The 15,779-nt window shown below is 34.6% G+C and overlaps 5 protein-coding genes across 5 annotated transcripts; 2 read left to right on the forward strand and 3 right to left on the reverse strand.

Annotated features, from left to right (window-relative positions):
- Positions 1-3,242: 3,242 nt before the first annotated feature.
- Positions 3,243-3,929, reverse strand: SAPINGB_P002718 (uncharacterized protein; the record flags this gene model as incomplete). The annotated part of the gene is made up of 2 exons (XM_031997436.1): positions 3,243-3,527; positions 3,576-3,929. The coding sequence occupies 2 exons, from the start codon at positions 3,927-3,929 to the stop codon at positions 3,243-3,245; spliced, it is 639 nt and encodes a 212-aa protein (XP_031853327.1).
- Positions 3,930-5,281: 1,352 nt separating this feature from the next.
- Positions 5,282-8,389, forward strand: SAPINGB_P002719 (uncharacterized protein; the record flags this gene model as incomplete). The annotated part of the gene is made up of 1 exon (XM_031997437.1): positions 5,282-8,389. The coding sequence occupies one exon, from the start codon at positions 5,282-5,284 to the stop codon at positions 8,387-8,389; it is 3,108 nt and encodes a 1,035-aa protein (XP_031853328.1).
- Positions 8,390-8,609: 220 nt separating this feature from the next.
- On the reverse strand, positions 8,610-9,977 carry SAPINGB_P002720 (uncharacterized protein; the record flags this gene model as incomplete). Its single annotated transcript, XM_031997438.1, has 1 exon — positions 8,610-9,977. The coding sequence occupies one exon, from the start codon at positions 9,975-9,977 to the stop codon at positions 8,610-8,612; it is 1,368 nt and encodes a 455-aa protein (XP_031853329.1).
- Positions 9,978-11,229: 1,252 nt separating this feature from the next.
- On the forward strand, positions 11,230-12,276 carry SAPINGB_P002721 (uncharacterized protein; the record flags this gene model as incomplete). Its single annotated transcript, XM_031997439.1, has 1 exon — positions 11,230-12,276. The coding sequence occupies one exon, from the start codon at positions 11,230-11,232 to the stop codon at positions 12,274-12,276; it is 1,047 nt and encodes a 348-aa protein (XP_031853330.1).
- A 113-nt stretch (positions 12,277-12,389) lies between these two features.
- Positions 12,390-15,527, reverse strand: SAPINGB_P002722 (uncharacterized protein; the record flags this gene model as incomplete). The annotated part of the gene is made up of 1 exon (XM_031997440.1): positions 12,390-15,527. One exon carries the CDS (start codon positions 15,525-15,527, stop codon positions 12,390-12,392), a length of 3,138 nt encoding a protein of 1,045 aa, XP_031853331.1.
- Between the last annotated feature and the right edge of the window lie 252 nt (positions 15,528-15,779).

Raw genomic sequence — 15,779 nt, forward strand, 5'->3', positions numbered from 1 at the left:
CATTAATTATTTACCTTGAGGATCTTACAACTCTCAGAGCAGAGGATTCAATATTTTCAATTTTATCCATATACAACTTCTTTTAATCTTACACAATTGCTTAAAAATTGGTTCAATGACATAAATTTTTATATTACTTCAGTTTTTTTAGTATTAATCATCTAGAAATCAATGCATTGCCATCCAATTGGTTTCTAGATAATTAACATATATATGTGATAATAAATGGTCAGGTATCTCATTTGTCATCTTACAGCTTTATAGTATCTTTTCATTAACCCGAATAATATAAAAAACCGAAATCTGTTTTAGCTTACAGTTATTCTCAAATTTCTTGAGTTTCAACAATGTAATCAAAAAAAATATATTCAAATTTACAACCTGCTTTATAAAACTGCTTTTGTTTTACAGTACAACTTTGCAAATAAAATATTCATCAACATTTTAATAGTTTTATTAATAAAAAAAGTGGGATTATATGAAAAATTTTTAATTATGATGTTAATTATAATTTAAAATTTTTTAAAGTGTTTTTAATTAAAAACACAGCTATTTTTTTAAAAAACCTATAATCATTTCATACTGAACAAACTGTCAAAAAATTCATTGACCAGTTACATTACTATCAATAGTGCAAGTATATAAACCTAATAAATATTTTGTTTTGACTATTTTTCTAACTAATTTTTTTTCCAGTTTTTATGTTATAATTATACTTATTAATATCAAATTAAAATTTTATTTAGCATGTCACCTGGAAAACATGAACAATCTTATCGTCCTAGATACGTTTCTTTAGGGGTGGAGGCAAATACACTTTTCTACTCATTTGACTTTATTTTATATGACTTAATTATTTTGGTATTATATCCTATTGATTCATTAATAGTTTGGTCATTTATGATGCTTCTTGCAATATTTGCTAGCGCAGGTTATTCTCATTAGGGCTTATTCTCTAAAAAATTTAACAAACAGCTAAAAAGCTGTTGAATAACATATTTGACCCATAAATGCTGTTGTCAATTCTGCTTTAAAATTTTAAATAGGCACTGAATTTTTAAATTTAAATTATCTTGTTATTATTAATAAGAAATTGTTATAAATAATTATTCTTAATTTAGTCAATTTAATTTGGATGATTTATATTTAAATAAATTTATTTAAATGGACTTGCTTCTTCTTCTTCCTCTTTTTTTATATAAATATATATTAATTGTTATAATTTAAAATGTATTTCTAGAAATAACGATTTATTATAAAACCTTTTAAGTATCATAAAATAACATGAAGAAGTCTTTAAGAATTTGAAATAAATACCCTTGCAATACCTGCCATTTTCATTAAATTATTTTTTTGACTCTCAAATGTCAACTAATTTATAATCAATATGAATCCATTAACCCAAGATGAATTCCAGCAAATATTGGACGACATAGAACAAGATTGGAAAAGATTTTCTCTTTATTATTCTATTTATCCCTTAATGTTATTCTTAGTTTCCATTTTCTGGTATATTGGGCTGAAGCGTATAACATCAACCTGGCACTAAGCTTGATCATTGTTATAATTATGAACTTAACTATTTGTATAGTTTTTGAAGAGTTAGAAATCAAAATAGCTGCCCATACCAATCTAGCATCATAAAAATCACGGTTTTTTTTCCTTTAGGTGTTGTACGATAGTTGCCCTAATACTTAATATATAAATATTTTGATGAAATTTATTAAACACAAACACTTTCCTCATAATGATTTTTTAAATGTATCAAAACCGAGATTTTGGCGGCAATTTAAATCGCTACGTTTGATTCTGAGTTAAACCTCCAGATATCATATATATATATTATTTACAGTTTATTTTTAATATTTATAGCTCAAATATTAGCAAGTTACTGTTATGTTTGGCAATTGCGACACTTTTTTTATCTTTGCTTTTGTCGCGATTAAGATACAATATATAAAAGATATATATCTTTTCTAAAAAACACAAAATATTTGTGTCTTAAGATTAATCTTTCTATATAGAAAATATCGCGCAATATTTTAACTATGCTTATTAGTTTAAATGTAAATTTATTTTCCTAATAGTTCTATCGAACTCGAAAAAAATTAGAGATTTCCCTTTGTATCAAAATTTTCAATCATACACCTCCTCGTTACAGTTTGTTTTCAAATTCTAAACAATCAGATGTAAACAGTTAACCATTATGCACTAACACAGCTTCTTGTTTACATATGTCCTTTTACTAACTTTGTATTTTTACTCCATTTGGAAGCCATTATAAGAATGAACTCTCTAATGACAAATAGTAAGCTTAATTTATCGATAAATATTAGTCTTTCAGTCACTCAAGTTATTCTTAAAAGCTAAGAGAAAAAATATATAAGACACAGATTTTTTCTTTAAGAATAAATATTTGCTAGGATTTTAAGATCCATTTTTTTGGTTTAATAAAAAAACAAGAAAAATTTTTAAATTTTTTCACATTTGAAAGCTACATTTCACCAGATTTTCACACTACCAGAAATCGAACCTTATAATGGTTGTCTCTGCTTCGGCAACAAGAAGACCTTTGCAAGGCATGCCGTCTGATATATTTACTTACAACTTACGATGCCTATTTCTCAACTTACTTCTTTACTTGATGATTTCAGCTATCATCGTCAAAATGACGTTTTGGTAGTTTTATATTGCTCGTTCAATGATGAAACAATTTTTGTTACGTAATTAATTTTTTTTCTCTGATCTTAACATATCCTGTTATAACAGGATATATCCTGTTATATAGAGTTTCAATGGAAAACAAATTTGGTTTTAGAAAAGAGTCCTCAATGAAAAATCTCATTTATATAAGAAGCTTTTGAGCTTCTGAACATAACTTTTATTCATCAATAACAATGTCTGAAGATTTTAACCGAATTGCACCAAGATATCGACTTCAAGAAGAATTTTCACCGCGAGATGCTACAGAATTTCTAGCTTCTCATTACCTAAAGATAATGACAGCCGCTTCCATAACTTTATATATTATCCTTCCAGCTTTCACTGGCATTGAGTTGCACATTTGTGCACGAGAATGGTATTGAGGAAATAAATTTAAAAAGATTTAAATTTAGTGATCTGATTAATTAATCATTATATTGTATCCGTGTTTTTTATATTATTAAAATTCCCAATTTTGCTTAAATAAAAAAAAATTCCCATGTTTTTTGTTTTTTCTTCTTCTTATTTTCATTTTGTGTTTAAACAAAGTTTCTTCTAGATCCTTTGAAAAATAATTGGACCACAGTAACTTGAAGAATCGACATACCAACCATGAGCGCAAGTTCAAAGAGTGAAAATAAAACGATACGTGACTCAGTAGACTTGACAGTACTTTCATTGCGGTTGTTGCGAGTCTTGTAGTATTGAATTGTACGAAGTAGGCTCGTAGCACGAGACTCAATGCTCAAAATAGATTGTTCAACTTTGTTAGTGGAATCCCCAGAAATGGCTGGCAGCTCAGCCTTGAGAGTACTAGAATCAACCTACAAAAGTGTTAGTCTCATGAAAAAGTCAAATTACTTTAAACTTACAGTAATTTCAAATTCAACCGACTTTTCGGCAAATGTAGACATATCATTGGAAAAGCAAAATTGGTATTCTCCAAGTTTGGAAGCACTAAAACTAAATTCACCTTGCTTTTCCTTGGGTTCTTGGTACTGAATCTTTCCATCAGGAGCAATAATTGTAACATCGATATCAAAAGAACCACCGCTCTGGACGGCAAAGTAAAAGCCAACTTTAGAATCAATCTGATCGACCTGTGCATAAAGACATTGACGCTCGTTAGCCCCAACCTTTGTGGTCATGGGGACGGCACTGCAAAATTGCAAAAGACATGCGCTGATGAGAACAGCGAAAAGGATTTTTGAGTTAAAAAATGACATGCTGATGTTATAATTTGGTCTTTTAAATTAGTTTAACTGGAAACGAAGTAGAAAGATGTTTTTTTTTTTTTTGAATGATAAAACTGTTGATTTAGTGATAAGCTAGTTCTGCTTTTGGTTCTTTATAGTTGCCAAGTTAAAATTAATAAACGAATGACTGAGGAGACTAACTTGGAAAGCTGGAACAATATAAAGTATAAAATGTTTTTCGCGTGCCGAAAATCAAATTAAAAAAAAAACAAGTATTATTAGTGTTTTTTTTTATTTTCTATTGAGGAAACAGTTTTGGACACGAGTTTCGAAACAGATCAAAATCAATAAATATGGAGACGAACTGAATTGTCAACAACACTGGTATGTACGTGGCTCTGTACCATTTAATAGTAATACACCCAGCATGCACGGCTATCAGACTTGACACTGTGGCCTCTAATTATATGATGATATTTTTGTGACATTACAAAATATTTTGTAGATTGTAAATTGTGAATTTCTAATTTTTTTGTAACTTATTCTAAAGTGTCATTGCATGTAAATGCTTATTACTGTAACGCGCGTGACGCGATTTGGTTCGGGAATTCAAAAGTAAACAAGAACAAAAAAAACTTTCTTCTAAAGGATCCAAAGCAACCTCTGTTAATTCAATCACCAAATTTTAAAAGCAATCAAAGATAAAATCGGATAGACCTATTTTTGCAAGAATATAATTTAATAAAGATAAAAGTGCGTTTTGTTATTTTCATATCAAAATTAACTTGCTTTTTTCTTGCGGCTATTTTTACGAGTTCTTTTTTAAAACGAGAGAGATAATACCTCTTCACTTTCATTCACCTTTGTCAATCTGATAAGCACAACAATATTTTACCCCCATCTTTCGTTTTTTTTTCTTCACATTTTTATTAAACATATAAACATATTATTACTATCGGTACTGCGTCTCAATAGTAAACTCTGTGTGTTATATTAATCTTTTCTTTTTTAAACATACTTGGTTCTTGTATTTTAGTGGCGTTTTAAATTCCAGGGTAATTTTACAAGTACTTTTAATACCTTTTGATTTTCACTTTTTCTTTTTGATAACTACACATTTGCATCGTTTTTCGATATTGCCGCCTTTATTTTTTTTTATCTTCTTTTCCTACTTTCTGGCATGATTTCTATCCTGACAGTCATGAGATAATAACAAGACTTTAAATACACTTGATAAATCTTCAAAAATAACCAATATTTATAAAGTACTGTGCTTCTCTAGATATTCGATTTCTTGACTCCGTTTATTTTCTACCTGGATTTTTTTGTCGGATAACTAGTCAGGAGCGCAACAAAAACACACCTCACTTATTCGCCCTGTAATGTCTTTCACTCAAAACCGTCAAAAACCACAATCATTTCGGATCCAACCACACTCTTCTGTCGCTGTCAACCCTGCTTCAGCTTCTGCCGATGTTTTTACTGAGTCCTCTTCCAAATTATCACCTTTCCGTTCTTCACAAGGAATGAATCATAGGTACTCTAATGACACTGGGGCTACCACTCCTCAGAACAAATTCAAAGGACGTCCTATCAAAATTGCTCGGAAAACCAGACACTTTGAAGATAACACTGAAGAAGCAGATGCCGAATATTACCCAAATTCTTTAAAGATATTATTTTCCAATGACGCAAACTTTAACAACCCTAATACTACTACTAATTCCAACAATGTTTGCAATAGAATAATCCAAACTACTGCTTCTAAGAAAAAGTCACTTGATAAAGTATATGATCCTTCTTCACTGAACACAGATACTTCAAATTTAAATTCAAATTCAACTACAAAAGTCTTTGAAAATAAACAAGAAAATGGTTACCTTAAAAGAAAACGAGGGTTTTCTGAAACAAAAGATATTAGGACTGGATTAAATCACGGATCTAATACTTCAGCATCATCAAGCAAAAATACAACAGCTGTTTCCAACTCTCTTGTATCTACTACAGCTAACCATGTTGATTTATTTCCAAGCACTGAAACGTTCCAAAATTCAACTACTGATAAGAAAACAAGTCCCTTAATAAACCAGCTTCCAACTCAACCTGTTATTAGTTCTCAACCAAAATCTACAAATTTGGATCAGCAAACACTTTCAAAATTTAAATTATTAGAAAAGGAAATAAAGAATACCAAACTCCAGTCTAAACCTCTGCAAAAAACTCCTCGCTCATCAACTTCGTCTTCATCACAGCAAGGTTTAAAAAAACCAAAATCTAATAACTTAACTGATGAACAGCCTGATGTTTATGTTTTTCTTGAAAAAGCAGGTGAGCAGGAGAACAAAGAAGAGATTCAAAGCTTATATCAGTCTTTGCCTGTTTTAAAAGGAAATTATCTCGTCATAAAAAAAGTTGGTGAGGGAGCTTTCAGTAGCGTCTATAAAGCCATTGATCTAAAACATGGCAAGTTCAAAAACTTTTGGGATAATGGCTATGCAGAATCCGTATATTTGAAACAACGCATACAAGATCGTAACAAGTTTAGGGAAACTGCATTAGAGTGTTATAAGAAGCATGAGTTACCTCCAATAGCTCCTTTTAAATATGTTGCCATAAAAAGAATTCACGTTACGGCGCATCCTCGTCGTATATCAGTGGAATTATCACTTCTTGCTAAACTGGCCGGGTCCCCCAATTTACTCCCTCTCATTACAGCCTTTCGTCATGAAGACCAGGTTGCTGCAATCATTCCATACTTTGAGCACAATGATTTTCGAGAATATTATGATAGGCTTACACTCTCTGAAATCAAGATTTACTTCAAGCAATTATTCAATGCTTTAGCGTTTATTCATGACCAAAACATTATTCACAGAGACGTCAAAAGCCAAAATTTTCTATATAATCTTAAAACCCACAGAGGTGTTTTGGTCGACTTTGGTTTAGCTGAGCCGGGACCTAATCCCAAAAAATTAAAGTGTGACTGCAGAAATGGTGGGATTGCTAGCCAATACCCTGATCTTGATCCCAACCATCACCACTCCCATTCTAGCATACCTACTACTACATCTTCATCTCTTTCAACATCAACACGTTCATTTCATAACACATACCAATATTCTCGTGGATTATCAATGAGCTCTGCTTCTTCAATTGCAGCGGCTGCCACCGCAGCTGCTTCTGCAGCTGCAGCCGCATCAGCCGCAAATGCTAAATCTGGTACTTCTTCAATTTCAATCCAAGGCGGCAAACCAAAAAATGACCAGCGTCCTGCTCGCAGGTACAATAGAGCTGGAACTCGAGGATTTCGTGCCCCTGAAGTTTTGTTTGGATGTCCTGATCAAACTACTAGTATCGATATATGGAGTGCTGGCATTATGCTTCTTGCATTTTTAACGAAGCGATGCATGTTTTTTCAAGCTAAGGATGACTCTCGAGCCCTCATCGAAATGGCCACTATTTTTGGTCGCAAGAAGATGCAGACATGTGCGTTGCTTCATGGTGTTGTTTACGAAACCAACATTCAGACAATTCCAGAAGACGGCTATCCTCTAACGTCCCTTATTTATTGGTGTCTTGCTGCTCACTACCACGAGATAAACCGCAGAAATAAAGCATATGGCAAGACAGTTGAGCTCACTTGCGAATTTACTGACGAAAATGTTCCTAAAAAAAGGAAGAAAGAGGACTCTGATAAGACTGGTTCTAAATCAAAGTCTAATACTAATTCTATTATTGGACCGTTAAGTTCCGAGACTCTCAAAGCTATTGACTTTCTCCAGCTTTGTTTGGAGTTGGATTTCCGGAAGCGTATCACGGCTACTCAAGCTCTTTCACACCCATTTCTCAAGAACACACATCTTGATATACCTATTTTTGGTCACCTAGAAGAGATGCAAAATATTATTGAACAACCGGACAATTTCAGCGATGTTCTGTATTATGGAGTTGATCCAAGTGACACTGAGCCTTACATTGCTGGAGAGGAGGATGCTATTGAGCAAGCTCTTGGCCAGCTTGAAGCCAATAACTTAAAGAAAATGAGCGGTAAAATAGAAGCTTCATTTTCTGAAGATCCAAATGTTGTTGATATTTCTGCAATTCATCGGATGGCCCAGAACATAAATTACTGCGATATACCCGAAAATACAGTGTTTGGCTTGAATCCAGAAATACAATCTTCAAATATTCAGCATGATGAAATTGTGCAGGCTAATAACGGAAATAAAGAAGTGTATGAGGAAGAAGATGTCAAGAGAAAGGAGGATGAGCAAATGGAAGAAGGGGACGAAGAGGGTGAAGAAGAATACGAAGAAGAGGACGGTGCTGACGAACAAAATGTTCATAACAAAGTCGTTGGCGACCTTGAGCCAGAAAACGATGAGGCAACTAGCATTTCATACGCCAATGTTTCTGGTATGTCCCTTGAAAATCCTCCTTCTTTAACCCGCCAGTCAAAACAGTATAGACAATCTAATCTCGGTCCCTGAGGCAGCATCATAATAGACTTTTAAAGTCTAGTAATTTATTTGCATTTTTATTTAGCATTTTTCTTTTGTACGGTTATCAATAGATTTTTTCGATTATTAAAATTGGTTGTGACTAATTTTTTTTACTTCCTACTAGATGAAATTTATTAATTACTCTTTTTTTTACAAAAAAAAGTGAACTTGTAAATCAAGGTTTTTCAATTATTTGGTGATAATTCGCTTAAATATACTGAATAATATGACACGAACCTTTAGAATTAACACCAATCAACAAACGTCTAAGAGGGCGACAAACCATACAGTCAGAATCGGCACATTGTGTAATCGTATTAAGGTGGGTTCCAGACACCAAAGCTTCTAAGGTAGTTGAGGTCGCAGAACAATGGTGAGTACAACTAGCCACAAATTTCGAGCATTTTTCTAAAACATGGACTGCAAACTGGACAGCAGCTTGAACAGCCAATTTACTTTGGGCTATTAAAGCGCTATTTTCCCAGAGCACTTCTTTCATTAGTCTTGAAATTTCCAAGCTGAAACCATCACGCAATTCATTTAAAGCAATAGGAGGTGTACAATAAATGTTACCCTGATTTTCGCAGCATGGTGTTGTAAATCTTGACACACGACCATCTGCCTGCCGAAGACACATGACTGAATTGATAATTCGAGATTTTACCTCATTTGGAATTCCATTCAAGATAATTTCCTGAATCAAGGCACCAATTCTAGCAACATGAGCAAGAAATACGGCTCGAGGGGTACTTGAAAATGAACGAAAAATTGCTAAATCAACTTTGCAATTGTTCTGACGCAAGTCAGCTTCAAATCGTTCGTCATCCCAAAAATAAGACAATAAGTTGCGTTCTTGAGCAACTGCTTCTTGACCTTGCCAAGAGGAAACAATTTGAACAAATGAGGAAGCATTCAATGAACCAAAATTATGCAACATCAAATTTTCAATTCCATGATTCAGATTGTTTTGAACCCAAACCTGTAGATTCAAAGGATCCAAACATTGTTCTGAGGTCAGCGAACGCCCCTCAACTGTGCAAACATCAGAACCAAAAGGGAGTTCAGCTGGGCGCAACTTAAATTCTTTCAACTGATGAATGACTCGGCTTGCACGCTGTATAAGCAGCGAATATGTATCAAATGATTTTACATCGTAAGATTTAGCCAAGTTAACGGCATAATCATAAAGCTGAGCTGGTTTTGCACTTGGTACAAGACTCACTTGGTCAAAAAGCTGTAATGCCATCAAAAGCATAGTGACTTTATATTCATGAGAAAGATTTGAAAAAGTGATAAGCTTTTCATCTTGAAATAGCTTGTTACTCTTTTTCTTTTCTACACGAGATTCTTCAACTTTAATCACATCAATAACTGTTGGAGGTAAAGCACAATTAGATTCTCCCGAGTCAAGTAGTGATGCCAAAGTTTCTGGAGAAGTTGCTGAAGAACTATTTTCTAAATAGTTATTTTGAAGTGTGATATTTGTGTTTGATCTTGTCAATTTTGTTGGAGGTTCGACCAAATCGTAATCTTCAGATGGCTCTAAAATTGAGTATGGTTGTTCGTCAATGCTCATTTTTTCCCCCTAGATTTTGAATATTGAAAACAATGGCTGTGGAAATGAAATAATTTGAGTAGGGATCCTTTTCTAAACTACCTTGAACTTGTTGCTTTGTCTACATATTTCTAAAATAGGAAATCTGAAAACTGGCTATGTTATTTTTTCTTTATTCAGAAATCTATAAGCCAAATTTTTATTTAAAGTTAAAGGAATACAGCATAAATTTGATAAACTAAAAGAGTTTTTAGGTATTTTTTTAAAAAAAATTGTCAAGTCCAGTATCGAATTAGGCATTTTTCGTGAAAATCCTGTTAAATTTTAATCATTTAAATGTCTTTTCTTTTTTTTTTTTTTGATTTAATTAAAACGCTACAGCAATAGATATATCTATTATATAAATAAATAATGTGAATAAAATTAAAAATATGGTTTTTGTATTTTTTTTTAGCAACTCATTTTCATGATCATTTGTCGTGGTATCTGCACTTATTTTAATAGAAATTAGTTATAATTAAAAGTAATTGATTAAAGGTATCATGATTGCCAAAAAATTTATTTTGATCTGTTTAGAACATTATTCCTTCTAAAAGCAAAGAGGAATATCATAATTATAGATACACTAATTTTTTTTAAATAATCTAGGAAATTTTAACTCATTTTTTTAAGAAAAAAATAAGTTTTTTAATTGAAATCACGCATAAACATTAAAATTTTCAGATGCAACAAGACTTATAATTATACTTAACTTATAAGTTAAAGATAACAACTAGTTGTTAAAAACTTCTTAGAATGAAGTATTTCATTCTAAGCAGTTTTTAATATTTTAGTGTTAGGATCAATTCATGTATTGAAAATCTTAACTTTCAAGACAGAATTATACATAGGTATTTTAATACTTTTGCATTGATAAAATATAAGGCTTACTACAAAAATATTTGCAATGAAGACATAGTCATGTTTTTTAATATCATTATAAATAAAGATTATTTCTTAAATATTGAGAGTTCTCAATTCATGAAATTCATTATTTCTGGTGGCTTGTAAAAAAAAGCCGTAAATTGAAATATCCGGTTAACTTTCATTAAATCCTTTGAGTTGCTGCTTTAAGCCGCATCTGTGTTTGTTACAAGTCTTTATGCAACATATTTCGGCAAACCACAGAGCAGCAAATTTTTTTTACAGATCAAACCCCAGAAAAGTCGATGGGTATCTTTAATTCTTTGGAGTGTCCATCTTGTTATCTCACCACATCTTAATTTTATAAAAAATGTCTACCGAACAAATCAGAATTCCTCTTGGAAAACCCGGTGATTTTCATGTTCACCTTCGCCAGGGTGATCTTATGAAGATCGTCACCCCTACAATTACCCAGGGTGGTGTTTCTATTGTTTACGTTATGCCTAACCTTGTCCCTCCCCTCATTGATGTTGATGCCGTCTTAGCTTACAAGGCTCAACTTCAGGAGCTGTCGCCCGAAACTACCTTCCTTATGTCTCTTTATCTTCGCCCTGAGATTACTCCCGAGGTCATTGCTCAGGCTGCTAAGGCTGGCATTACCGGTGTCAAGTGCTACCCTGCAGGCGTTACCACCAACTCTGCCGCTGGTGTTTCTTCCTATGAACCCTACTACCCTACCTTCAAGGCCATGGAGGAACATAATATGGTTCTCAATTTGCACGGTGAGTGCCCCTCTGGTGATGACATTACTGTTCTCAATGCTGAGCACAAGTTCCTGCCCACTCTTGCCGGTCTTCACTCCAGATTTCCTAAGCTTCGCATCATTCTTGAACATTGCACTTCTAAGGCTGCCGTTGATGCTGTTCTTGCTTGTGGTCCTACTGTCGCTGCTACTATCACTGCCCACCATCTTTTCCTCACTGTTGACAGTTGGGGTGGCAATGCTTTGAACTTTTGCAAGCCTGTTGCTAAGCTGCCTTCCGATCGTACTGCTCTGATTGAGGCTGCCACTTCCGGCAATCCCAAGTTCTTTTTTGGCTCTGACTCGGCCCCTCACCCTGTTTCTGCTAAGCGCAAGGAGCTTGGTGCTGCTGCTGGTGTTTTCACTCAGCCTTACGCTATCCAATACGTTGCTGAGATTTTTGACAATGCTGGAAAGCTTGACAAGCTGAAGGGCTTTGTCACTGATTTTGGCAGAGATTTCTACCAAACTTCCGAGGATAAGGATGTTGGCAAAAAGTCTGTCACTTTGGTCAAGGCTGATACTGTTGTTTCTGAGTCTATTGGCGCTGAAGACTTGACTGTTATTCCTTTCTTGGCTAGCCAGTCTCTTAAGTGGACTGTTGAATGGGAGTAAATTTATATAATTTTTTGGGGGATAAACAATTTTAGAGAATCAAGAAAAAAAAATACGTTAATCAATTAGAAGTACAAATGAAAAGCTAAAAATACAAGTACAAAATATCCGGTTTAAACAAGACCAATCGATACCATAAACTTAAGGCCATCATTTTTTCCTCCTTTCTTAAGTTCCTCAGCCTTCAAATACAAACTTGCAGATTTCCATCCCCAGCTTTGAGAAATGTTAAACATATCTGGAGTGGAAGAGAAACAAGTAAGAGACGAGTGGCCTTTCCTTGACGGGGTATAAATTTCAAAAAATGCAGATACCTTTTTCCGCTTGTCAATGTACTCAGGGACTTGAGCTTGCTTAGATAAAACAAACCCCGGTTTATTTTGAAATCCGGATAAAGAATTAAGCTGAGAGCTTACTGGTGTAGACATGATTTGCTGATGAATCATAGTAAGATCGCCGACATTTTCGGCATTAGCTAGAGAAAGAGATGAAAGAACATTGATAGTATCCTGAGATAGCTCAGCACCGACTCCGTTTTCAGCAGTCTCATTCCGTAAGCTGAGATTTTCAAGAAGCGTGTCAAAAATCTGAGCATCATTACCCCCATGTTCCAAAGATGCCAAAGCAACATCACGATTTATGTTTGTGTTCATGTTACTGATTTCACCCAAATTTTCTTCTTGGGGAATTTCTGATGGAACGCCGTTTGAAATAACAGAAGAGGAAGAAGATGCGGCGCCAATACCGTTGTTTCTGGTGTTTGAGTTGTTAGCTGAAATCATGGTTGATAGATTGAGCATATTGTTTGATGCGGCGGCGGCTGCAGAATTAACACCTTCGGAAAATGATTCGTTTATGATAGAATTTAGAGGTACTTCGGCGCCAGCGCCAGCACCAGCACGAAGATCCACAGGTGTATCATCAATTCTTCCAAGAGTCGATGAAACACCTGGATATGTGCCCATAGACCGACGTCTGAAATCGGAAGAAACAAATGCATTTCCAAGCCCCGTATTAGATACCCCATACTTTAAGGGATTAATGAAAGATGTAGTTAGCGCAGAGTTAGAAGAAACCCTTAAATTTGGATCAATAAAGGAATCGGGAGGACTGCGATGAATGTAAACGCCAAGCTGATGTTTATTCTTATAAGCCACCTTTTGAAGATATACATTCCAAAAATTTCCGGCATACCAATATGTATGAGAATAAACTCGGCGGTCATTCTCCAAAAGAGTGGCATCATTGAATTTAACGGCAAACCGAAAAGGAGGAAATTTTGTAATTTTGGTGGGCTGATCAAGATGATTTTTAACACGATCCCAGGGGGCATCTAAGGTTTCATCAGCGTTGGGGATTGAATAATAAGTCACATCTTCTTCATCATCAGAAATAAACGAACTGTTTTCAGTCGTAGCAGATGTATCACCACTACGCTTTGGGGACTCGTTATCAAATCTTTTAACCTTGGCTGTAGGAGAAGAACCCAAAGACCGGGAATCAATCTCGTTGTTCTTGAGATCGTCGTTTTCGTCGCTGTAAGAATCCTCTTCTTCATCTTCATCGTCATATCCGTAAAGCTTTCCCGCAGGAACTTCGCGTACAATACCTAATTCAGTGCAGTCATCAGAAACTCGTATTACCTTTTGCTTTAATCCAATCTGAAGCCACAAAGCCTCTCGAAGTACTACTCGAGAAATAATTAAATGATTATTGACGTCTCGAGTATGTTCTAAAGCCTCCAACTGATCGTAAGTCATATGACAATATCGAATATCATGATCAAGAGTAGACCGTAAAGCAGCCATATCTTCAGAGTCAAGGTTATTGGTATCTTTTATATCGGTTTCGTTTTGTTCCGAACAAGATTTAGCATTTAGGATTCGTAAATTAATTATCTGAATAAGAAATTGGCATCTTTCCCACTCAGTTGGCACAAAAAAGGCGTCTGAACCAACAACCTCGGCAATGACTTTATTTGGGATTGTCATCCATAGGTCAAAAGACATTTCATAGCCTTCTGCAAATAAAAAGTTTTTACAAGCTTCGACAATAGTTTTCGAGGCTTCTCCATAATTACGTTTGTGAAAAAAATGAAGAATATTGGCAACAGTAGTATGTGAAATGCGACTGATAATTTCAGTAACGCAAATATCCACTAGTGAGGGAAGATCCAAAAAGTTTGCAACGGCAAATAAGCCAAAAATATTTTTTCGCTCTTCTTCAATATCTTCGTGGCCATAGAGACGAGAAATAGCAAGTTCAAAAGCACATTCAGTAATGTTTTCATCATGGTCCATACTAAGAGTGTGTATGGGCTTCTTTTCAGGAGAAGACTGTGACGAAGACTCCCAAAAGCTAGAAAATAAAGATGAAAAATAAGGACTGCGACTTAAAATGAATTTGTGAAGTTTAAAGTTACGATTAAAGCAACGAACTGTAACATCTGAACCTTCTCCACGTAGAAATCCGCGATAGTATAGATAGTCATTAAGAGAAAGTGATAATTGTGCTTGAATATCTTGGGTATTAAAAATATTTGTCTGGTCTGTCCTTTTGGAAGAATGATTCTGAGAATTAGACTTATTTTTGTTAGACAATGTTGACTTTTGCGTGCTTAATGGGTCACCATATACGGTAGTTTTAGAAGAATTGAAAGTTGGAGAAGAAATCGAATGATCCAAAGGTTGGACTGTGCGTTGTGAAATGCATCTATTATGTGAACTAGACGACAGTACTGGTGTTGAAGAATCGAAAACAGTAATAGATTTATTTGGAGAGCTTGAGGCTTGAACAGTGACTTGGGAATTGCGGTGGGATGGTGAACTTGACGTGACATCAACACTTATGCGTCTAATAGGGCTACTGTTGCTTGAAGATGCTACAGTTACAGTACTACTTGGTGAAGCAGCAGTTGGAAGTTGCTGGTTTTCCGAAAAAGATGGAATAGAAGATTGCCAAGTAGAAGCAGGTGTAGATATTACTGCAGGAGGTGTATGTGAGCGCTGGGTAGGATTAAGGGAGGTACTGGAAGCATTATTCTTGTTTAAAGTAGATGATAAAGAACGATATGGAGAAGCATGACGAGCTGAGCGTGGTGGAATAGCTGGACTGGAGCTTGCACCCGAGTCAAAAGAAAGATCAGGAGTCACCATTTGGTTAATATTGACGATATTAGGCAAGGAGTCTTCATGTGGAATCTGCTGAAGCGGAGGAGTTCCTACTGGACTTGATGTTAAATCTTGTTCCATAGTTGAAGATATTTTGAGAAGAAGTGAAAACGGCCAGCAATTGAAATGAAAAATGTGTTATTTATATGAAAGGGGGTGAAGTAAGAATGGTGGAAACGCGACCTTTTTAAATAAGAAAACTTAAGGCAACAAAGGGGAAAGCGGAGGTTTCCTTTAAATTTTTTTTTTTTTTTTTTTTTTTTGAACGGGGTGCGGCTCAGGTTTCAAAAGCTAATAAGTTTTCAATAGACTAGAAGGCAAGTGCTACTTTGC

Source organism: Magnusiomyces paraingens, assembly GCF_902498895.1.
Source record: "Magnusiomyces paraingens strain CBS 517.90 genome assembly, contig: contig2, whole genome shotgun sequence".
In the NCBI taxonomy this organism is placed as follows: Eukaryota; Fungi; Ascomycota; class Dipodascomycetes; order Dipodascales; family Dipodascaceae; genus Magnusiomyces; species Magnusiomyces paraingens.